The following is a 24036-nucleotide window of genomic DNA, read 5'->3' as shown; positions in this document are numbered from 1 at the left end:
AAAATTTATACTCTGTTTATTTAGCTATATGTTTACATCTATTGATAATATTCTAAATATGTATATTACAGAACGTCTGAGTGTCTCCTAGAAGGACCTTTCAGGAGATAGGTGTTTCACAGATTGAGGACCTTCTGTTGGAGTTCTGCATGCTTTCATCTTCTATCACATTCCAGTTTTCCATCATGAATTTTGGCAAAGAGAATATTTTGTCTCCTGGAGAATAGGGCTGTGATGTCTTCCTTGAGATAAATGAGTCAAAGATTAGCTGGTGCTTTCAATTCATGGTTTATTCTTTCTTGGAGAGTGAATTGGACTTAAGGACTGAGAAGGTTGCCAGTACTGTGTATATTTTTCTCTTTCCTCCATATGAAATGTTAAAATGCCTATAGTTCTTCCCAGAACTTCTACTGCCTGAGATGCTTGTTGATAAGAGTAAAATGACATTATCTTTCAGTGACTAAGGTGCTCCTACATTTTTACTGAGGGTGAACTACCTAATATCATCCCAACAGGTATGGAGCAGCCTGAAGCAAAGTTTTCAGCCATCATTTCTCGTTTTTAATCGTTATTATTCTGTTTCAGAAATTATACGGTCGTTAATTCCAAAATCATCGTGGTTACAATCAGGCCCGAACCCAAAACAACTGACTCGTTCTTGGAGATAGAGCTAGCTCACTTGGCGAATGTAAGTATCCTGCTCTTGCCACCGGACTGTTTACAGAATTACCGTTGCGTGAGGTTAATGATCATTATTTATTCAATGTAAACAGAACTCATATTGTGTCTTTTTATAATCACTGATGAATTTATTTGTTGTGAACATGTATAGAAGCAGATAGCCACATAATTCTATGCTTTCATTCATGATGAAACTATCCTTAGTTTATCCAAGATGATAATAAATAAATTATTCATTTATCTGTGCATTCATGTTTACTGAATTTTCGTTACATCCTGGGAATCAGAATGAAAAAAGAATTTATCTTTCTATGTACTGGGATAAAGTAGTATGGATTTAAAATACATTTGCCTTCAAATCTATTAAAAAAAAATGCCAACCCTAGGAGTTGACTGAAAAGAATATGATGTTGCTTTAACACAGGACATAGTAGGACTAGAGAGCAGTAGTGGCTGCTCTCCCGAAAGATTTAGATTTGATTCCCAGCATCTATAGACACTCACAATGACATGTAACTCAAGTTTAAAGGGATCTGGGGCTGGAGAGATGGCTCAGAGGTTAAGCACACTGACTGCTCTTCCAGAGGTCATGAGTTCAATTCCCAGCAACCACATGGTGGCTCACAACCATCTATATTGTGATCTGATGCCCTCTTCTGGACTGCAAGTGTGCATGCAGGCAGAGCACTGTATACATAATAATAAACCAATACATCTTTATAAAAAAAAAGTTTCAAGGGATCTGATGCCCTCTACTGGCTGCCTTGACCCCAATGAATTCATATGGTATAGAAACATATATGCAGGCAAAACACTAATGAACATAAAGTATTTTTTAATAGATTAAATATGTAGGGTGGAGTGTAACACTGATAATACATTTACTTTTAATCTTTTCACTCCTGCCCTTACTTCTTGTAAGGAATTGTTAAAATCGCCCAAGTGTTGGAGAGATCTGAGCTGTGACTGTCCATGCTAGAATGACAACCTTTCCCTAAATCAATCCAGCTGCAGTTGAGTCTCACATCTGGGTCTCATTCAATCTGGTAAAAGTGTAAAATTTCTCCCTATAATTTCTACATTTAATTAGATAATTAAATAGTTAATGAATCAGGGCACAAAATATAGTTCCTATTAAGACCCTCCTTTTAATCCTATTTCCCCTCTGTATTTAAAAAAAAAAAAGGCCTTCACACCGTAGCATGTATTTAATTTTTTTCACTACCCATTGAAATGCTTCTATGAAGTCTTTTTTTTTTTTTTTTGTATTAAAAAACAGTGATTGAATTGATTGTTTTTCAAATCTGTGTAGTTAGTGAATAAGAGAATTTTCATCCACTTTCCTTGGGCTACAAAACTCACTAGTTTTTGCTGTTGTATAATTTCTGGTTTCCCCAGATATCATCCTTAATTTTATAGAAGGAGATAATCATCTTCTCAGGGAACTGCATTATTATAAGATGCTGCAGGCTTTGAGACTGTGTAATGAAACTACAAATCTTTCTGCAATGACTTTTCAACATTGTAATTAATATTTAAACTATTAAATCTCTCCTACTTTTGGCAACATGTAACCAAGATGATGCTTTATTCTTGGGGTCTACTTCCTTGTTGTCTTACTCTACTGAAAACAGGGAGAGACAAATCTGTTTTTAAATAAGAAAAAGGACTTATTCATGTGTTCAAAGTTCCCTGAGGTTTATTTTTGTGTTGTTGTTGTTGCTATAGTTTCTTGTGGACATGTCTGTGTAGTTACAGAAAGTAGTTTAAAGCAGATATGTGAAGAGATATTATGAATAAATATATTAATTTTACTCTAATCTAAATATATTTAGATATTATATATTATAAATATATATTATTTACAGCATAATTCAAGGACTGACAAATAAGTAGTACCAAATTAGAATATATACCTTGCTTCTTATGCAAAAATACTTAGAGTGGTGTCTTCTGATAATTTGGAAAAGAATAACTGTAAAATATAATTTTAGTGGAACTATATTATTTACTTTTCCTCTCCCTATGGATAAATACCTTACAAAATAACTTCAGTGAGGAATGATTGATTTTACTTCCTGGGTTTAGAGGATCTTGGCCAAATTCAAGTGGCCCCATGAGCTTGGGTAGAATCCCTAGATACTTGAGGGTGGTGAGAGTAGGAGGTATGCTTCCCTCCTTGGTAGGCAGAGGGTAAGAGAGAAGTTAGGTGACAGTAATAGTCTCCAATGGCATACCATCCATTGATCTATTGCTTCTGACTAGGTCTCACCTCTGGAAGGTTCCAAAACCTCCTGTTGGCTGACTTAAGTATTGATACTCAAGCTTGTAGGGCTGTTTCATATTCAAACCATAGCATTGTCTTGTATATTTACAAGCCTATTATTTAAGCCAAACTCCCATGAAAATGTATATTTGTTGGTTGATTTTTTTTTTAAAAAGAAATAAGATAGTCAAGTGTGAGGCACCAGAGTACGTGAGAAAGTCATACCCCACTCTCCACTCAGCTGTGGAGACTGTTCTGACCATTGTCTAGATCTGGGAAGGGGTTTAAAGTTTACCTCCTGTATTGTCCTTGCCTTAGTTTGAGCAGGACCCCTGGGCCCAAATCTGCGTATCATAATGTTCTCCACAGTTGACTGGAGAGTGGGATATGACTTTCTCACATACTCTGGTGCCTCACATTTGGCCATGTCCCCTGGAGGGGGAGACCTGGTGGCACTCAGAGGAAGGACAGCAGGTTACTAAGAAGAGACTTGATACCCTATGAGCATATACAGGGGGAGGTAATCCCCCTCAGGAACAGTCATAGGGGAGGGGAATAATGGGAAAATGGGAGGAAGGGAAGAATGGGAGGATACAAGGGATGGGATAACCATTGAGATGTAACAAGAATAAATCAATAAAAAAAAGATAAACCATATATAAAAAATCATTGTATATGTAGGGGAATCAGTAAATTGTAGATAATTTTTATTATGTGTCAGCTAGACTCTGTAAGTTACATGAAATTAGCAAAGAAGTACGTTATGACAATGATCCTAAGTCACTTAGAATTAGCTCAATGTTTTTAACATTTTAAGTAATTAAATGGATCAGGCTCTACCCCCACATTTTCTCCACTGCAAATATCCATATTGAAGGATATGTAAACAAGTATATTGAACAAATGAGATGAAGAGAGAACTGCAGTCTATAAAGCTTATACAACAAAACAGGAGAGGGCATGATTTCGAGTCCTGCTGACCTACATTTTGAGGAGGTCATCTTTTCAAAACATGTTCCAACTGGTGTCTATGGATAGGTGCCTCCCTGGAAAATTCTACACTTCTTGTACTTTAAATGTGCATTGCATTGTTTGTACAGTATATATAGCCTTTTGGGCTTGCTGTACTGGATTACTAATGCTTATTGCTTTTATATTTTTATTATCAAATTTGATTTTGTAAAACATTTTATTCTTCACTGAAGGAGAGAGTATGTAACTGATTTACTGAATATCTTGATATTTATTATAGTCATACACTGGAATTTCATATACTGATAAAAGTTTGTTTCCATTAAGGAGATAATAAAATAACCTATGCTGAAATAGTGAATCTCAGCTAGAATGTAACAAAATGGATTTTAATATGAACAATGAAACAAAATAAGCTAAAGCTTCCTATTTATAAATACATCTGCATATACATTGATTTAATCTTTGCAATTGAACTACTTTGGATATAATAAATGAGCAATGGCAAATCTTTCTATACTTACCTATTTTCTTATAGCAAAAGTATCTCCTATACTATTCTGAGCTCAGCAAAGAATAACAACTTGCAAATGGACTGTGCTTCATATGTCATATGAATAAGACAAAGATGGGAATTAAAAATTATAGTGAGTCTAGGGAAAAGCCTATTAACATTTTGTAAATGAAATCTGTCCTTTTTAAAAGCCTTTTCACAAATAGCATTTATAGTATGTTAAACATAATAAGGCCCATGGGAACCCGCAGGAATAAGAAATAGAATATGGAGCCGTGCCATTCCAAATGCTATTTAGCAAAGTCAATTGCGGTTCTAACTAGCGTAGTGATTAATGAGCAGTGCACCGTTCTCCGTTCACTTTCTCGGTGTTTAAGCTTCACCCTTCTGAGCTATGTAGTAAAAGTTTCTGATGCTTAACATTTAGATATAGCAACCACTTGCTTTTTAGTTTTATCAATGTTACTTTCTGAGAAAAAGAATTTGGACGATATATGACTGTTGTCATTCAGAATTTAATTTTTACAATCAAAATTTTTGCATTCTATGAGATATATGTAAAGTTAATAAATATGTTGAGAATAATTAATAAGGAAAGTAGCGTACATGTATGTATACATGTGAGTACATGTACATACCTTCACTCTGAATGTCTTTTTAAGATAGATGGCCCCCTTGTATTTAGATGAGCTAGAAAATTAGAAAATAAATGCATTGTAGTTATGTCATGTGTATCAACTTTGTAAATCTGAAAATTTACTGTTTATCTAAATAAAATATAGTTTTGTATGGTTTTTTTGTTAAGGTGAAGCTATTGTCTGAATCTTGCTGCTTTGCAATCCAGTCTAGTCTAAACAAAACCATACTTTGGGGCAGGATGCTACTGCTTTTTTCATGCTTGGGTGTCATCTACAGAGTGATTTGTAGTTCCTGAAGCAGACGCATGTGAAAATTATCATGAGAATTTGGGCCTGTGTTTACTTCCTTTGCCATATTCTTACATGAGAACACATCAAGCTAACAAATGATAAAATCTGAAATATGTGTATGAATGAAAATTGATGACCAGCCATGTCATTTGTACATCGTAGTAGGAAACATGGTAGAAATGTTCAGTGCTTTTTGCCATTGATAGGCATGAGAGACAATAACGTTTAATCCCAGCATGCACCAGTATTTTCATAATTATCAAAGACAATAAAATATTGAAAATCATTTCCCAAAGCTGTAGAAACTGGAGTCTTTGAATCCATGTTTTTCACAAGCTTTATTTTTTTTCAATTGTTTTTCTCTCCTAACTTTTGTCTATTTGGAAGCAATTTCTGATATTTTATCTGCTTAAAGCTCCTGATGATTGTTTTGTTGGGGAATCTTGAAATGCTAACTAGACAAGGAGACAGATGCTCTGCCAACAGCTAAAAGCGAAATGAAAATTGTTCTCTGCTTGCTTCTTTGCATTATATTCCCAATTGCTCAATATGAGCAAGGATCCTCAATTTCTCAGCTAGCTTATTTTTATCTACAACGTCTATTTGATATATTCCAGAAGTATTTTAGAATAATTGTGGTATTATTGAAACAAAGATCAGCAAATTTTTTTTCAGTGAAGAGGTAGATAGTAAATATTTCATACATGGAAGCCTAATTATTTTGTCATATGTACTCAATTATGCTATTATTTTGAAATAAGCCACAGAAAATATATAGATATTTTATAGACATATATAAATAGAATTTATAAATTGATATGCCTGTTGGGCAGATTTAGCTTCCATGTGGCAAGCACAATAAAGGACCATTTAAAATGTCTAGCTCTTTCTCTGCTAGAGCTTATGATTATTTTATATTATCTGTCAATGGGATATTTTTGTATTTGGCAAATATGTGTAAATGTGTGTCAAATATGTGTGTTAAATATGCGTGTGTGGTATGTAATAAGTGAATGTTTTAATGTGAATGCGTGTGTGTGGTGTATGTGTAGTATATGTGTGTTGTATGTGTGTGTTGTGTAGGTGTTCTGTAAGTGTGTTGTGGGGGGTGTCTTCTTGTTTGTTTGGTTGCTTCTTTCTTTCTTTCTTTCTTTCTTTCTTTCTTTCTTTCTTTCTTTCTTTCTCTCATTCTGTTGTTTTGCACTGAAGACTGAGCATAGATTCTTACACGTTAAGTGTACTCTCTAACAGGATATTTTTATTTAAGGCTTTATTTTAAATTTATAAAAATAAAAGAGAGCTAGGACAGTGTACATTGAATAGTTTGTCATGCACACTGAAGAACTTAATGTCTATGGCATCAAACAATGTGACAGAAATAATTATTATGGACATCTGAGCCAGAGCACTGGGAATGTTAAGGTAGTTAAGATGAAATCACTGTCCTTCATGGTTTCCCTTCTTTATGTCTTTAGCTATTTGTGTCTTCATGTGTTTACTTGCATTGTTTTCAAAGGCAAAGGCTGTTTTGATTCAAGGGAATATGAAAGATGCAAAAGTTGAGCCATTTCTGATAGGCAATTTCCTGTGGTGTATACGGTTTATGCGTATGAATCTTTGGAAGTCTGAATGAAAACAGACTAACCAGGATGTCACTAGGGAACACAGCCCCCTATTTGTTGGTTCTTAATCTCATAGAAATTATGATTATTGTTTTAAATATTCAAAAAATTTTCTCATTCAATGTTATTGGAATTTGGGAGAAAAACAGCGCAGGAAAGGTAAATGTTAGACTCTGCCTGAAGGAGGGAAATGGAGTAAGAGAGAAAGTCAAGTGTTTCACATTCTAGATAATTCTGCCATCTCTTGCACGGGATTGGGGAATTTAGTGAGAGAAGGAGCATCGTGAGCATCAGAAAACTTGAGCTCTGGGTTTGGCTAGTATCCAAACAAGGGAGCTATAAAAAGGGAAAGAAACAACACTTTTGCAGTTAGAACTTAGAAACCAAGCAACCATAGCCATGAAGATCTGCAGGCAACTGTAATGAGGAAGGACTTTTCCATATGGGAAGTTCCACACATTATAAGGGGAGAGTTAATCCTCCTTGAGGGGTAGTCCCCAAGCCGTTTTCTGTAATGTTTTAATCTTGTGGGCCGTTTAGAATTTCATGTCTCCACCAGGGCCAGAGAAATGAATTAGATTGCATGCTTTTGACCAAAACATTTACAACACAGATTATTTTAGATTTATTTTGTTTTGTTATTCAAGACAGGGTTTCTATGTCCTGGAACTCACTCTGTAGAACATGCTGGCCTCAAACTCAGAGATCTGCCTCCCAAGTTTTGAGAATAAAGATGTACATCACTGCTGCTTAGCTAGATAGATTTTAAAAATTAAAGAAAATTTAAATTTGTATAACAGCCATGCTTTACCAGGACAAAATATAGCTTTTCAAGGAGACCTTTGTTGGACTCAACAAAGGCCTGCTTCTCCCAGTTTTTTTTAATGGTATTTCAAATCTTTAGGTATGCATCTTTGGTCATTTTTTGCCTTGCCTGTGGCATTATGAATTCTAAGATGAGCAATTAGAATAAATCATAAGTTGGTGTGTTATCAGGGGAAGAGAGAAGGTGTCCAAAATGTGAGTTCAGTTCATCCTTAGTGGCCAGCAAGCCTGCTAATTGACTAGCTGCCTGCCAATACTTATGTATCTTTTTGTATTTTCGTTTTTACTTTTTATTTTAGGGAACATTTTAATAGAATACAATTATATTTCCAAAAGTTATAATAAGCCTGGACTTTCAGAGAGCATTCTTTTTGCTATTCTAATGTTAACTTTACTAGTTCACTATTTTTAGAAGTAGTAATAGTAATTATGATAAGATTAGCATCAGCCACTAGTAGCAAAGGAGGCTGTGCCCAGCCAGCCGCTGGCTGGAGGAAAGGAGCAGGCCTGGGATATAGCCATCCTGGACTGGGTTCATCAGAGGAGACTGAAGGCTGGATGAGAGGGCCTGGGAGTGGCACCCTAGGAAGAACCAGCAAGAGACAGTCCAATGAGACCTACAGAGATACTGTTCGAAGAGTTACGTTTGCTCGATATAAGAACTCGATTAAGAATGGAGACACCCCACAGGACACAACTTCCTTCTTGCTTTGTTTTTCCATCTCTCCTTTTGTTTTGTTACTGTTCTTGCTGCTAGAACTTTTTTAAATAAACTTTTTTTCAATGTTAAAAAAAAAAAAAAAGATTAGCATCAGTTCTGTAGATAACCTTTCCCTGTTAAAGAGAGACAGCCATATTGAAAGGAAATACCTAGAAGAAAAAGAGACATCTAATTAAGTTGACTTTGACATTCAGGAAGAGGAGCTCTGTCCTAAAGTGTTCTGGTGTATCCTTACTTCTTTCTCATGCTACGTGTGAATGGAATGGTTTTCTAGCTATGAGCCATATAGTTTATTTGTAATTGACAAGTAATAATGATGTATATTTATGGACTGCAAAGTGACGTATGATGCATGTGTGCTTCTAAATTGATTAGATCATGTTAATTAACACATCTATAACCCCCCAAAGTTTCATTTAGACAGAAAAAAAATGAATTTCAGTCATCTGGTGCACGTAATTGTGACTATGGTCAATAATAATAAACTGCACATCTCCACATTGCTGGACAAGTAGATTGCGAATGTAAACCTGAATCCTTTTATTTCTTTTAAAAATATTTAACAATATATTATTATGTAGAGGGGCACACCATCGCACATGTAGGGAGATCAGAAAACAAATTTTGCAAACAGCTCTTTCTATCTTTACTTGGATTCTTGAATAACGGCTGCAAGCAGCATGAGCGTTTTATGTCACACGGTACGTGTTTTTCATGCCGGTTGCACAGTGTGATTCTTTTCAGATATTTCACATGAAGTTCTACATGCAACTTCATGATCACATGACTTATAAGGTATGTAAACACTACACCCTCCCGCCCCCCATGTTAACTTTTAGTAATACAGTGAGTCACATTGAGTTTTAGACACAGCGGTATGCCTCTGCATCTGAGCCAGTGGCTCCAACTGGTACCAGCCATCCTTGGTGCTGACCAGGAGGGAGGTAAATTAGGTTCCACCTATTCTGTTTGCCAACAGATTTCTTTCCTCACAACCTAATTGTGTATGTGTTGCTGTATTGCTTCTCTGACCTCACCTCTACCCTCAATAGTCAGATGTGTTTAAAACATTACATTGAGGCAAAGATTCCAATTATGAATACCACTGTAGAAGCAGTTAGCAGTACAGGAGGATATCACATCCTCTCTACACCGTAAAGAAAAGAGAGAATAACTCAAATGAAACACACTGGCCATGTTGGCCATATGCTCCATGATTAAATAAATACACATGTTGGTTCGTGTCGACAGAGAGGAATCTTGTAAACAAAACTGGTGAACGCACTTTAGGCAGAGTGTAGAATATATGCAGTAGTTGTCAGAGCAGCATAAAGACATCATCGCTCCACCCCATCACCTCCATCTGAAGTATTCCTTTCATCTTTTCAGACCTTCCTACTGGTATAATAAGGTCCGTGTCATAGTTTCAGGAAAGATGTTTTTGGCCGGTGTAAGAGACAGCTGAGGTCTAATTAAAATAGAAAGAAAGTGATGACGAAAAGATGAAGCACACATGTGTGTGTGCTTCTCAAATATGAGTCTCAGTTTATTAAAAGACATTTCAAAGACTTACTTTCTCTCTCTCTCTCTCTCTCTCTCTCTCTCTCTCTCTCTCTCTCTCTCTCTCTCTGTGTGTGTGTGTGTGTGTGTGTGTGTGTGTGTGTGTGTGTGTGTGTGTACTGAATTTGTTTTATACAAGTGCCTATAGTGGCTGGAAGGGAAATTTCAGTACTCTGTAATTAAGGTAGTTTTGAGCTGCCTGATGAGGGTCCTGGGAGCCAAACTCCTGTCCTACAAAAGCAGTAATTTCTCTATCAGCTGAGCCTTCCATCCAGGCTGCCAAACTCATTTTTGATGTATATTTAGGCAAACAGGTTAGAGGAAATACACTCAGGTAAGGAACAAGATCCATGTGTGAGTACTGGATTCTCGGGGCGGGGGGGGGGGGGCGGAGAAAAACAATTCAAATGTACTAGTGATGAACTTACAATTTTGGAAAACTGTTGGATTTTGTGGTGTAATGGGCTTCTAAAAGATGCTTCATTCCTACAGCAGAAGTCACTGGGGTTGCAGAAGGGGTTTAGGACTTTCTGGTGAGATTTCTAGTACATCCCATTTTTATGGCTGGGAAAAAGAGAAAGGCCGCAAGCAAATGTTAATTGTGCTGGAGTTTTTGACTCTCAGGGGCCCAGAGGCTTAAATCAGACTCCAAAGTGAGAAAGTAATTTCTATTCCCAGCAGAACTATAATTTCCCCCATTTTTCCATTTTGTCTTATAATTAGGAAATTTGAGCCACGTGCTTTAAAAAAAAAAAGTTTAAAAGTGTGTAGCTAAGAGTTTTTAAAATTATTTGAATTATATCATGTTTATTCATTTGTTTTGATAAAAAGAAAGCTTGACAATAACAGTATTTATTTTCTAAACTTTATCAGATGTATGCAGTTTCAGTGCACTTAAGTGCCAATTTTATAGACAGTTTGGTAAATTAGTCTCTAGCCCGTGTGTCCCATGTCCCTGACAACTTTCTTAATGAATTTGAAGCCAGCTTGTGTAGGTTCCTTCCTAGCTTGCATACATCTGCTTGTTGCTGCTTTCTGTACGTCTCCCCATTCCATTATTGATTTCCCAAGTAGCTCAGAACAGATCTTGTGGCAGTGTCCCTTGGACAGAAGTATCTAAAAATTATAACAAATCATTTGCAAGTATGTTCTTGGCAGAACCAGTCATCCAGTTTTCATGGCTGCTTTGTGGTTTTCCAGAGTTCTCTCCCTGTTGCTCTTGCTTCTTATTTCTTATATAACGGGGTCTACCTGAGTATGAGGATGACTTCAACTGATTAATTAATGGTCACAGGGCCTAAGTCTGCACAGTTGCAACTAGACTATGTGACCCACCCAGAGAGGCTTTTGCATACTCGGTGCATGCCTGGTAGCATGGCACATTTCAGGGCAATATTAATTCTCATTGGGTGGTATTAAAATTTTAATAAGGACAGAAAGTGAAGGAACATGAAATAGAATCTAAGAGGTAACAGGGTGGAAAAGATAGAGGATGAAACCGAGTATAGACAAGGATGTGGAAGACGACTACAAGAAGCAATCCCATCTTTACAGTTTTATCTAAAGCTTGCTTTAAGATTAGATTGCATTTGTTTCCTAGTATTATTTTCTCTTGCTTTGACCTGCAACAATTTTAAATAATTTAAAAATATCAAGGCTAGAGAGATGGGTTAGCAATGACAAACATTGGTTGCTTTCCCAAAGGACTCAGGTTCGAGCCTCACAACCCAAACGATGGCTCTCAACTGTTGGTAACTCCAGTTCCAGGGAATCCAAAGCCTGGCTCTGGGCTTTGCAGGTCCCAGACACACATGTGGTGCACAAACATACATTCAGACAAACCATTCATATACATAAAATTTTGAAATAATCCAGCAGTCATGAAATGTACTCTTCTCAGTTCCTAACACTGTTGTGGTAAGCCAACAGTAATGAGCCCCTTTGAGCAAAATATTAGACAAATACAATATAACTATGTGACATATCATTTTAACAACTTAGATTTTATCAGAAAACAATAGATTTATGAATCTAAGAAGATTTGACAAGAGAAGAAAATATCGATGTGGTGCACCATTTCAATACCCTTTCATGAATATGCAGTTGTGCCCCTTCCTTAAAATGTAAGGAGGATCTGTGCCTTCCATAAAGCCTGCTTTGGTTAGCACAGACTATGATGTACCAGTAGTATCTGATCTGTGATGACATATGCATCTCTCCACTTGTTACAGAAGTTTTCATAGGCATGTTTCTTATGTACCTTCTATAGGACTGTGGCCTTCCTTCAGCAAAGGAAGTTTATTTATGATGCATGAGGTGGAGCCTCAAAGCATTGTGTCTAGGTTTGATAGTTTGATGAGGAGCAAGATCTATTGAATATGTGATTTTTTGAATAAAATTGTGATGTTGCAAATATTGGAGTTTATGAAAGATAGCTATTAAAATAGATAATATATAAATGAGGTTAAGTGGATTTCATAACATTTAGTGAGACTGATTTTTATTTTTAATAAAATTATAAAGTTGATCTAACAATTATCACTCATCCTACAATGCCTCTTTCCTAACATTCTCTCATCTCTGTAATTGTGAACTTCAAGGCCTAAAGATTGGATTAGCCTTGCTTACTTCTTAAGGAACAAATTACTTGAAAAAGGAGCCCAGTAGCTCGTATCAGCATTGTACTTTTTTTAAAGATGTATTTACTTAGTGCATATGAGTGTATGCACACCTGCATGCCAGAAGAGGACATTAGATCCCATAACAGATGGTTGTGAGCCACCATGTGGTTACTGGGCATTGAACTCATGAGCTGTGAAAGAGCAGACAATGCTCTTAACCACTGAACCATCTCTTCAGCCCAACACTGTACTTTTAAACTGTGTTAGCCTGTTCACTATTCTTACCAATGACTTAATTGTAAATTAGTCCTGCCATGATACAGAGCTTAGAAACAACCATGAATGTGTGGGATGCCAAAATCAAAATGTATATGATCCCAGTAGACTTCTCGGTGTAAGAATTAATATGAGTAATACCTCTCCAGTTCAGGAAGAGATTACCAACTCACTGATATAATCTTTAGTTTGCATTATTACAAATGTTTTCTATTATACATGTTTGGAAAGAAAATAATGCCACTTTGCTCTGCACAATTGGACTCAAGTGGATGCTTTCCATAAATGGACTTTTAAAATGTGTTTCAGGAAGTGTGTGTCATAAAGAACCAGAGAACATGAAACCACAGGATGTGTTTAATAGATAATTTACTCTTTGAGAGCATCACAGAATGTTTAGATTTAAAGAAAGAATTGAGTTAGTTTTGAGGTTTAAAAAAAAAAAAAAAAAAGCCCAATATGAACAAATAAAACAAGAAGAAAGAAAGCATTTTCCAACATCAGAACTCTTCAAAATAAATTACTTGCATAGACTCAGTGTAGAAAACCCAGCTTTAAACCTAATGGTCATGGCGGGTGCTTAGTATATCAAATGCATAAAATCTAACAACACCTTTTCTTAGAGTTTCATTACATGTAACCTCACTAAAATATGACCGGTTGATTAAAGTTCTGTTTGTTACTAGACGCTGAAAATGGATAGCTAGCACAATCCACTGTTTTCTAGGAAAAGTCAACTAGAAAATGACACAGTTGAGTGTTCACAAGTGCAGATCAGGGCATGTCGCTCTGGTATAAATGTCATAAATATTTTGGTCTTCATAAAGAATGTAACTGAGCAATTATAATCAGAGAAATACATGTGACAAAGAAGTCACCACAGCACGAGGCATTTGGTTTTCCTTTTCAACAATCTAAATACCACTTAGAGTTGGAGTAAAGATATTGTTTTGCTAAAATTTCACAAAATTTGTCACTAAATCTATGGGAAAGAAAAGGTAAATTTCTTACAGAAAAAAAAAAAAAAAAAAAAAAAAAAAAAAAAAAAAACAACCTTTGCGGAATCTCTTCAACATATCCTTTACTACTGTAGTGATAGTTATAAAACCATCTTTACTTTTGTATTTCACATCATTTGTCAATTTTTATAAGCGTACTCATGGCATATTTTATTCTCTGTTTATTTTTAGGGCACTTTGAATCCCTATTGTGTGTTATGGGATGACTCAAAATCGTAAGTGGCAGATGTTTTGTGATATTATATTGTGATAAATATTCAAAGTGAATTAAACTATTTTAGCTATCTGCTGGTCAACTGGACTATAATTGAGTGGGACGTGAGGTTTACTCTGACGACATTCTCCTCCTCAGCCTGTGGGGCAGCGTGTTCAATGTGTTTGTATGATGACAACACCAGCAGTTACTTCTCCATATAGGAGTATATAATGTGTAAGACATATTGGGATGCAACTTCCATGGGGCTTTTCTTAAGCTCTGATATTTCAGGGCTATAAAATCTCAAATGTTGTTTTTATGTTTTGCCTTAGTAATTCAGGTTAGCATCATATCAGAAAACAGCAACCTCTGGTCATTTAACAAAATCATGCATGAATCGGGTATGTTATCAGAGTACTAAAAATATATATGGACATCCCAAAGTGTGCTGTTATTAAATTTGATGAGTTTTAATATTCACATGTTTTATGATTTCATGCAGACAAACAAAAGTAATCACACTAAGTGCACATTAGGGATTCTTCCATGTTTTTTATTGTTACTCTTAAAATTTATTGTAGTGTCTGGTTAAGCTCATCATCAGTTCAGTGATAACTCTGAGGATTTGGTGTGGGGTGGCAAAAAATGCATGGTTAATTTTTGGACTCAGGTGTATTCCAGATTTTTTTTTTTCTTTTTTGTTTTGTTTTGTTAAATGAATGCCCAATAAATGCCAAATGAATCCCACAGATAATATTGCCAGATGTGTGTTCTTGGAGCATTTTCTCAGTGTCATTAATTCTAAATATGATCTATCTCTAAGATATTTATGATGTTACAATCTCTCCTTAGAGAGTCTGAAGTGTAATGTTCTTAGAATTCAAGTAATTATAATTATACTCAGCACTAGAGTACTTGGTGAAACTTTTAAAATGTTTTTCAAGTGAGGACAAAATCAGCATTTAAATTATTTTGGTCATAGTTGCTTATATTTTAGCTGTTGTCTTCTTGGAGCCCTAGGGCCATAAGAAGAAACCAAGCTTGCTTGCTCTGGTGATAGCATGGGCAGACTACTCTGATACATAGCATTGGTGCCTTCATTTTTTTAAACTTGTTGAGAAATTTATCATAGTAAGATTTTCCAAAACCTTGCTGTCTTAAACAAATGCTAGAGAAAACGTTGGTTGGGTATTCGAAGAGACTACTTGGTATGTTTTGTGTCCAGAGGAAAGATAAAAGTTTGTAAAAATCTAAATGAATGTTTTCTGCTAAAGAAAAAAAAAATAAAAGAATGCATGCTCTTTTATATTCTTTACTGAAACTATTTGTGTATGTCTATGAGTAATAAGCAACTTTGATTTTTTTTTTTTTAACTTTTGTTTACTGAGTAGAATATACTTCTGTATTGATGCCAAAAAGCTGTTAATTGAAAATAAAACAACAACAAACCTCATTAAGACTACTAATGGGACGCTCAACACGACAGGAAGCGTCCCCGGGTTGCTATCTTCTTTTAGTTTCATTTCAGAAAGCAGGTGTTAGTTTCAATTCATAAAGCTGTTGGTGTCTGAGGTCTTGGTAAACCTCAGAAGTCAATCACATTCCATTGTCTAGGCGTCTGCTTGTGAATTGACTCTTACTCATCTCAAAGAACACCAGTAACTGTCGCGTCCCAGCCCACAGGAAAAAATCGAATCAGGGCTTACCTGAAAGAGGGAGCGGGGATTGAAAGTAGGATACAGAGACGCGAGAAATAACGAATCAAGTCAGGACATTTCTGATCAAGATTCACTTTATTGCTGACTAGCAGGAACATATATAGGGCAAGGTCAATAGGATCTATTCTTATCTCACTCACCCTAGCCCCCGGGCTAGAATCCAATAGCCTAAATCGCTCCCTGTAGAACTTCCTAGTTCTCTGAGTAGTTCCTTGTAAGAACTTCCTAGATCCTCTGGGTGGTTCCATGTTGAGACTTCCCTATTTCTTTCAAAGTCCAAAGATAGCCTAGAACACAAGACTTCTTGGTGAGGTAAAGGTCAGCAACTTGAAGGTCACAGCATACAGCCTAAGCACAGGATTTCTGACATGGCAGAATTTGGCGTGGGTTCCCACAAGTAACTTGACCAAATCAGGCTTGCCCATGGGCCTTGAGGAAACTGTTAAGGGGATGTACACTTCCTTGCATCACAAAACAGATCATCTTAGGAGATCAGTATTTTCTTACTTACTTCCTCGATAAATCTGTTAAAGGATCAAAAAGTTTTCCAAAGTGACAGAATTTATCTCGTCACATTTTTTCTCAGAGTGTTTATTTTTGCTAAAATATTTTTTAATTTTCACATTTAGTAAGTTTTATAAACAGTGAAGGGCAAGGTAACTCTATAGCTTTTTTTTCTATTCAATTTAATTGTATTTCAATTTTAGATGTACAATAATTTTAGCGATGAAATTATTAAATTTGAAGGTAAATTTTCTAAGGATAGTTAATAGTGGATAGAAAATTATATTTCTTCCTATATGGGAAAGGAATGTCATAAACGACACATTAGTTTGTGTGTGTATGTGTGTATGCGTGTGCATGTTCGTATGGATCTGGGACTAGTTGTTTAGACTAGGCTTTTCTCAAACTCCTCCTCTGCCTCCCAAATGCAGGAATTGATGCACCATACCCAGAATTAAGTAATAATTTTAAGATTCTATTCATGAAGTTGAGATTATAAGATGTGTTTTTATTTTGGCTTTTCAAATCTCCACCTTTTAAAATTGTAAGCGAAACCAATGCATAATTGTATACTTGCACAACTTTAAAGTATGTTGCTAAGGTATAAAGTCTCATTGATCTCACTTTTAATCACTATATTTACTCATCACCAAGGTCACTCCTGTAGTGCATTTATATACATGCATGAATATACAGTCATAGATATCAACACTTGTTTTATAGAAGTGTTAACACTGTGTGTAATAATTGAAAGCTTTAATTTTAAATAAAATTGTCTTGGAAGTGTTTCAATTTAACTATTTCACTGAATCCTTCTTACTGGCTACATAGTATAGACATCTCCTAATTTAAATAATATTCTCTATATTGGGCCCTGTTCCTCATTGCTATGGATGCAGGACTGTAACGTCATCTATTTTAGGAAGCTTAGGCAAAAGAATTACAAGTTTAAGATGTCTGGACTTCAGAATTTTGAAGACCAGCCTGGGCAGTAATATAGTGAGACTCTGTCTCATAATAAAAGGTAAAACAAAGTTTGGATGTGAAGCTCAGTAGTAGAAAATTAAATCACAGTACCACAGAATGAATGTATTGAGAACTAGTGAAGTGGGGTACTTTGCTCTTGTTGTTTTGGTTGTTGATTTTCTGTTTGTTTTGGGTTTTGTTGTTGTTTACCTGTAAACTCTGCTTCTAAATTCTCCCTTGTATTTCCTCCTTTGGATGTCTCTGACCACTTATTCCATGTCTTTGTTCTATTGATATCACTCTATTTTACATTCTTCTTGGCTATTCTGCTTTTTTCCTTTTTAATTGAAAATAGATTCTTCTCTCATATAATACATACCAAACACAATTTCCACTCCTTGTAGCTCTCCACTACCTCCCCTCTCCCCCAGATCCACCTTCCATTCATTTTCAGTAAGAAAAGAGCAGCCTTCAAAAGGGAACAGCAAAGCAGGACAAAACAAGACACAATGAGACAAGGCAAAAGCCCTCATCTCAAGGCTGGACATGGTAATCCAAAAGGAGGGGAAGAGTCTCAAGAGCAGGCAAAAGAGTCAGAGAAATACTTCCCCCTGTTAGGAATACCACAAAAACACATAGCTAAGAGCATGCCATTTATACAGGAGATTTGGTACAGACCTATGCAGGCTGTGTGCTTGCCTTTTCCATCTCTGTGAGCCCCTGTGAACTCTGCTTAGTTGATTCATTTCTCCTGGTGTCTTCTACCTCCTGTGACTCTTACAATCTTTTCTTTCCTCTTCCATGGGAGGGACCCAGTGAAGACTTCCATTTTAGACTTTTTCCTCTCTCATTCTACATAATGTCTGGCTGTGGGTCTCTGTACCCACTCCCATCTGCTGCTAGAGAAAGCCTCACTGATGACAACTGGAATGTCACCAACCTATGAGTATAGCAGAATATCATTCAGAATCATTTCATTGATTTTTATTCCCAGGCTTGTTGTTTGGGTCTACCTTATTCTCTGAGCTATCTCATCTTCGGTTTTTGGCCATCCAGGCAGTGTAGGACATGGGCTCACTCTCATGTCATGGACCTCAAATTAAACCAAATATTGGTTAGCTACTCACACAAGTTCTGTGCCTCCATCTCCTCCCCCCCCCCCCCCCCACACACACACTTCTCGCAGGTCTGACAGATTTTAGGTGGAGGGTTCTATGCCTGGTTTGGTGTCCAGGTTTCTCATTCTGTAGCCTATGGAGTGTCTTCTCTTAGGTACAAATGAAACTAGGACTTAGGGGTGAAGGCACCAAGCCTGCATCAGCTGAACTTCTCTAAATGCAATGAGTTTTGTGGAAATTGTCCTTGGCAATGGGGCTCTACTGATAGTTTTAAAAGAATGACCTTATGTCCTAGTATCATCCTGGGTTGTTTAGGGCCTCAATGGGACCTTCTTGGCCAATAACTGAATCAGGTCCCAACACTGGAAGCCTTGCCAGGCTACAAATGGCCAGTTCAGACTCCATATTCTCCATGAAGAGTCTTAAAAGGTCACCTTCATAGATTTCAGGAAGTTTCACTGCGCTAGGTTTCTATACCACCTGGTAAGTTCCCCCCAATTCCAGCTGTCTTTCTGTACTCTCCTCCAGCCACACTCCCCACCCCCTCCACACAACCTGATTCCTCCCACTCTCAATCCCACTGGCTCACAGTCCACACTCAAAACCTATCTTATTTCCCTTTCTCAAGGCAATCCATATTTCTACTCTGTAGTACCTCTCCCTCTTACCCAACCTTTATGAGTCTGTGGATTGTAGCGTGATTAACATTTACCTAACAGCAATGGAGGAGTGTTCCCCTTTCTCCACATCATTGCCATCAAGAGCTGTCACTTGTGTTATTGATCTTAGCCATTCTGATGGAATCTCAAAATCATTTTGATTTGCATTTTCCTGATGATTAAGGGTGTTAAACATTTCTTTAGGTATTTCTCAGCTATTTGAGATTCCTCTATTAAGAATCATCTTCTGTTTAGATTTGTGTCCCATTTTTAATTGTATTATTTGGCTTTTTAATATCCAGTTTTTGAGTTCTTTATGTATTTTAGATATTAGACATCTATCACATGTGTAGTTGGTAAAACTCTTTTCCCATTCCATAGACTGCCTCTTTGTCCAGTTGACAGTGTCCTTTGCCTTACAGAAGCTTTTCAGTTCCATGAGATCACATTTATTAATTGCTGATCTTAGTACCTGACCTGTTGGTGTTCTGTTCAGAAACTGTTCCTCAATTTCTCTACTATAAGGCTGTGTCTCTGGTTTTATGTAGATGTCTCTGATTCAGTTAGACTTCAGTTTTGTGCAGGGTGATGCTTATGGCTATATTTGCACTATTCCACATTCAACATCTAGTTTGATCAGGACCATTTGTTGAAATTGCCTCTCTCCTCTGTGTGTATTTATGTTTGTTTGGTTTTTGTTTTGTTTGTTTGTTTTTTAGCAGAAATCAGGTGTGCATAAGTGTGAATTCATGTTTGCCTCTTCAATTTGATTCCATTAACCATCACATTTGTTTTTATTACTTTAGCTCTGTATTACCACTTGAAATCAGGAATGATGATACCTCCAGTGGCTAGTATCAGATCTCTCCATTTTTTTAATGTGGTCATTTAGCATTGTGACTTTCATCTTCACACTGCTTTCATCGTGGCTCATATGCTTGGATATGTTGTGTAATCATTTTCATTGAATTCTAGAAAGCATTTTCTTAATTTATTTCTGTCTTGGTCCATTTTTCATTCCGTAGAGTTGTTATGTTTCCATGAGTTTATAAGCTTTCTATTGTTTCTGATTTTGTGGGTATCCAGGTTTAATTCATGGTGGTCTGATAAGGCACAGGGGTTACCTCAATTTTCTTGTATCTGTTGAGATTTGCTTTGTGGTTGAGTATGTGGTAAATTTTGAAGATGTACTCTTTTGTGTGGAGTGTTCTGTAAATATCTCTTAGGTTCATTTAGTTTATAACAATAGTTAGCTCCACAATTTCTGTTTAGCTGTTGTCTGCATCATCTGTCTATCTGTGAGCATATGCTATTAAAGACTTGTATTATTTGGTGTATGAGGGTCAGTATATGATTTAAGCTTTAGTAGTGATTTTTTTTTAAAGTTGGGTGCTCTTGTGTTTGGGATGTAGGTGTTAAGAATAAAAACTCCATCTTCTTGGATATTTCCTTTCATGAGTATGTAGTGTCCTTCCCATCTGTTTTGGTTAATATTTATTTGAAGTCTTTTTTGCTAAATATTGACATAGCTACAGCAACTTGCTTCTTGTTAGGTTTAAGGTTAAGATTAGGGTTAGGGTTAGGGTTAGGGAAAGGGTTAGGGTTACTTGGTATATTTTGTTTGGTATAAGTCTTTACCCTGAGGCAAATCTATCCTATATATTGACATGTTTTTCTTGTATGTAGCAGGTTGGGTCCTGTTATTTATCCATCCTGTTATTGTATGTATTTTTATTGGCAAATTGAGGCTATTCACATGGAAATATATCTATGAACAATGATTGTTCATTCCTGCTATCTTGTTAGTAGTGATGGAAGTAGTGTCTGCGAGTGTGTGTGTGTGTGTATGTGTGTGTGTGTGTGTGTGTGTGTGTGTGTGTTTCCCTTCTTTTGGCTTTGCTGATGTGAGATTATTTATTTTCTATGTTTTTTTTGTGTGTAGTTAACCTCCTTGGTTTGGATTTTTCTTTCTAGCACCTCTGTAGGCCTGGATTTGTAGATAGATATTGTTTAAATTTGACTTTATCATGGAATATTCTATTTTCTCAGTTTCTGATGATTAAAAGCTTTGCTGGATATAATAATCTTGGATGGTATCTGTGGTCTCTTAGAGTCTGCAGTACATCTGTCTAAGCCCTTCTAGTTTTTAAAGTCTCCAATGAGAAGGCAAATGTATTTCTAATAGGTCTCCCTTTATATGTTGTTTGGTCTTTTTCCTTTGAGGCTTTTAATATTCTTTCTTTGCTTTATATGTTTCATGTTTTTATTATTATGTGGTAAGGGGACTTTCTTTTATGTATCATTATAGTTGGTGTACTGTAAGTTTCTTGTACCTTTATAGGCATCTTCTTCATTGAAATTATCTGGGACTTTGAGCTGATATTTTTCTCCTTCCTCTATTCCAATTATTCTTAGATTTGGTCTTTTCTAGTGTTCCAGATTTCATCATGGATGCTGTGTGTCAGGAGTATTTTAGATTTCACATTTTCTTTTATTGATATATCCATTTCTTTTATTGTACCTTCAATGCCTGAGAGTCTGTCTTCCATCTATTGTATTTTGTTGATGAAGCTGCTTCTGTATCTCCTGTTTACTTTCCTAAATTTTTCATCTCCAGGATTCACTCAGTTTGTACTTTCTTTATAGCTTCAATTTTTATTTTTATGTATTCAACTGTTTTATTTGTTTCTTTTAACTTTTTTTTTCTTTCTCTGAGGGATTTATTATTTCCTCCAGTTGTTTGTGTTTTCCTGGCTTTCTTTGAGGGATTTATTCATTTCTCCTTTAAGGAATTTTATCATCTTCATATAGTTGGGTTTAAGGTCTTTTTCTTGTGCTTCAACTATGTTGGGACTTTCAGGACCTGCTGTGGTAGGATAGCTGGACTCTTGTAAGGAAATATTGCCCTTGATATTATTGCTTGTCTTCTTATGTTGGCCTCTAGGCATCTGGGTTTGGGTGCTTATATCTTGGTTTCTCTTGCTTGGGCAGGAACTTTTTTCTTTGGTATATCTGTTTCCTCTATGGATTTTCAGAGAGTGTGTTGGCTGAGTGTTGCCTATTTTACTAACCTACTAGCCTGATGTGTTCATGGGGGAATGCTTGTTGGGTTAAATACTAAAAAAAAAAAAAAAAAAAAAAAAAAAAAAAAAAAAAAAAGGAAGCCAGAGGGAGACATGGTCTAAGGGATCCACAGGATGCCCTGAAAGGGAGGAGGGGAAGCTGCCCCTGGTGTTCTGTTGTGCTATGGGTGACCTTGAGAGTTGGGTCTGGGGTAATAAGAGAGTGAGGAAGGTCGTAGGTCAGACTACCTGGTCTTCTGGCAGTCATGCCATTTTTCCTACTTTCATAGTTAGCTAACTATCTGGGTTTTTTGTCTTTCTGTGGCACGCTAAGAAACAAGCTTTTTATTCCCTAAGTATTACAGTTTCAATTCCTGCTAGGCATGCTTGTGGCATTATATATCCAACAAATACCGGCTTTCTAGGTTTGTGTAGAGATGAGGGCTCTCCTGCATCCTAGGTATAGTCTCTAGTTAAGGATTCTTCCCATCTCTATTTTGCCTTAACTGTCTAGAAATGTTTCTAACAATTACTAGAAGAGAGAACAGGTCATACATTAGCCTCTTACATCTTGTTTCAATCTTATTTATAAAATAATCTATTTCCTTGTTATTAGAAACTGCATATCTAGACCATTTGAAGCAGAATTTGTTCTTTCTTTGACTCACTAATTATGATAGAATTTAGATGCTTCTTTTTGAAAGTGAAATGGGGGCTGGATGGTTGGCTCAGCAGGTGAGGACGCTTGTTTTTGTAGAAGACCAGAATTCAGTTCCCAGAACCCACATGATGGCTCACAGTTGCCTGTATGGTCTTCATAGCAAGTTCCAGCCCAGATCCTGTCTCAGAAAAGGAGGCAGGCAATATAAAATATTAATTTCTTTTCAAAATTATAAGATTGAAGCTCCTTTGGAAGAAAACCAAATAAAATAAGCTTAACAAAAAGTCATTACTTTTGTTTTTTAATCTTACTATGCATTCTTTTCTGATGAGGAACCATAACTACATGTTTCATGATTCAAAATGACCTTGTTTCAGCTTTCTTTGGGAAACTTTTTCTTTTGATCCTTAAAAAGTTAAAAAAAAAAAAAAAGTTTTACATTGAAACATAGAGTTCTATATTATTAACCCTTAAGTATCTAACGTCCTGAAGAAGTTTTCTTAAGTTTGTAAGTACATAAATGAAACCTTTTTAGCTGCCAAAGGTTATAAAAGTGCCTGTAATAATAACAGCCCATTGTGGTCATTAGCATAGTTCTTTCATCTCATCCTACGAGGAGTGAAACGCTGGCATGTTTTTTTTCCCTTGCTTTGGCCATCTACCACACAGGTGAGGAAAATCCAGCTTGTAGCATGACTCCGTTCTGTTTGTGCTTTTGTGAATGAAGTTTTGTGAGGCTGGCCATGCCGCCATATTTTTTTGAGGTTGTTGTGCTAAACACAGCTATAGAGCCGAGCCAGGGCAGAAGCCACAGTGCCCATAAGTACTAAAGTATGTAGCTATATATGTTAAACAAACTGTCCACCCTTACCTAAAACACTGCTGTCAAGCATTTTTCCTCTTTTGGCACACTTAAAGTATTGATTATAGTTCACATTAGGATAATTAGTGAAAATGTTTGCAAGCTTGTGGTACTCCAGGGTAGAGGGGATTGCTGCTTCATCAACTCTGGAATCCATCATCTTTTCAAACACAGCTGCTCCTGTAATCTGTCTCATTTCCATCTTGAATCTCAATGTTTCTCTTGACCTCCTTGTCTCATAACCTCTCTTTGATGTTTCTGCTTCACATTATTATTGTTTTGTT

The 24036-nt window shown here is 36.3% G+C and overlaps 1 protein-coding gene across 2 annotated transcripts in view; it reads left to right on the top strand.

Moving 5' to 3' along the window:
- The window catches only part of Adgrb3 (adhesion G protein-coupled receptor B3), a 707858-nt gene that overhangs the window by 369294 nt on the left and 314528 nt on the right, over positions 1–24036 (top strand). For both annotated transcript variants that reach the window (XM_051153002.1, XM_051153001.1), the window contains exons 15-16: positions 586–688; positions 14178–14221. In XM_051153002.1, the coding sequence (XP_051008959.1) occupies positions 586–688; positions 14178–14221 (147 nt within the window). The remainder of the gene's footprint in view (positions 1–585; positions 689–14177; positions 14222–24036) is intronic.

Source organism: Acomys russatus, chromosome 11 (genome assembly GCF_903995435.1).
Source record: "Acomys russatus chromosome 11, mAcoRus1.1, whole genome shotgun sequence".
Classification (NCBI taxonomy): Eukaryota; Metazoa; Chordata; class Mammalia; order Rodentia; family Muridae; genus Acomys; species Acomys russatus.
This window is presented reverse-complemented; position numbering and strand designations above follow the sequence as displayed.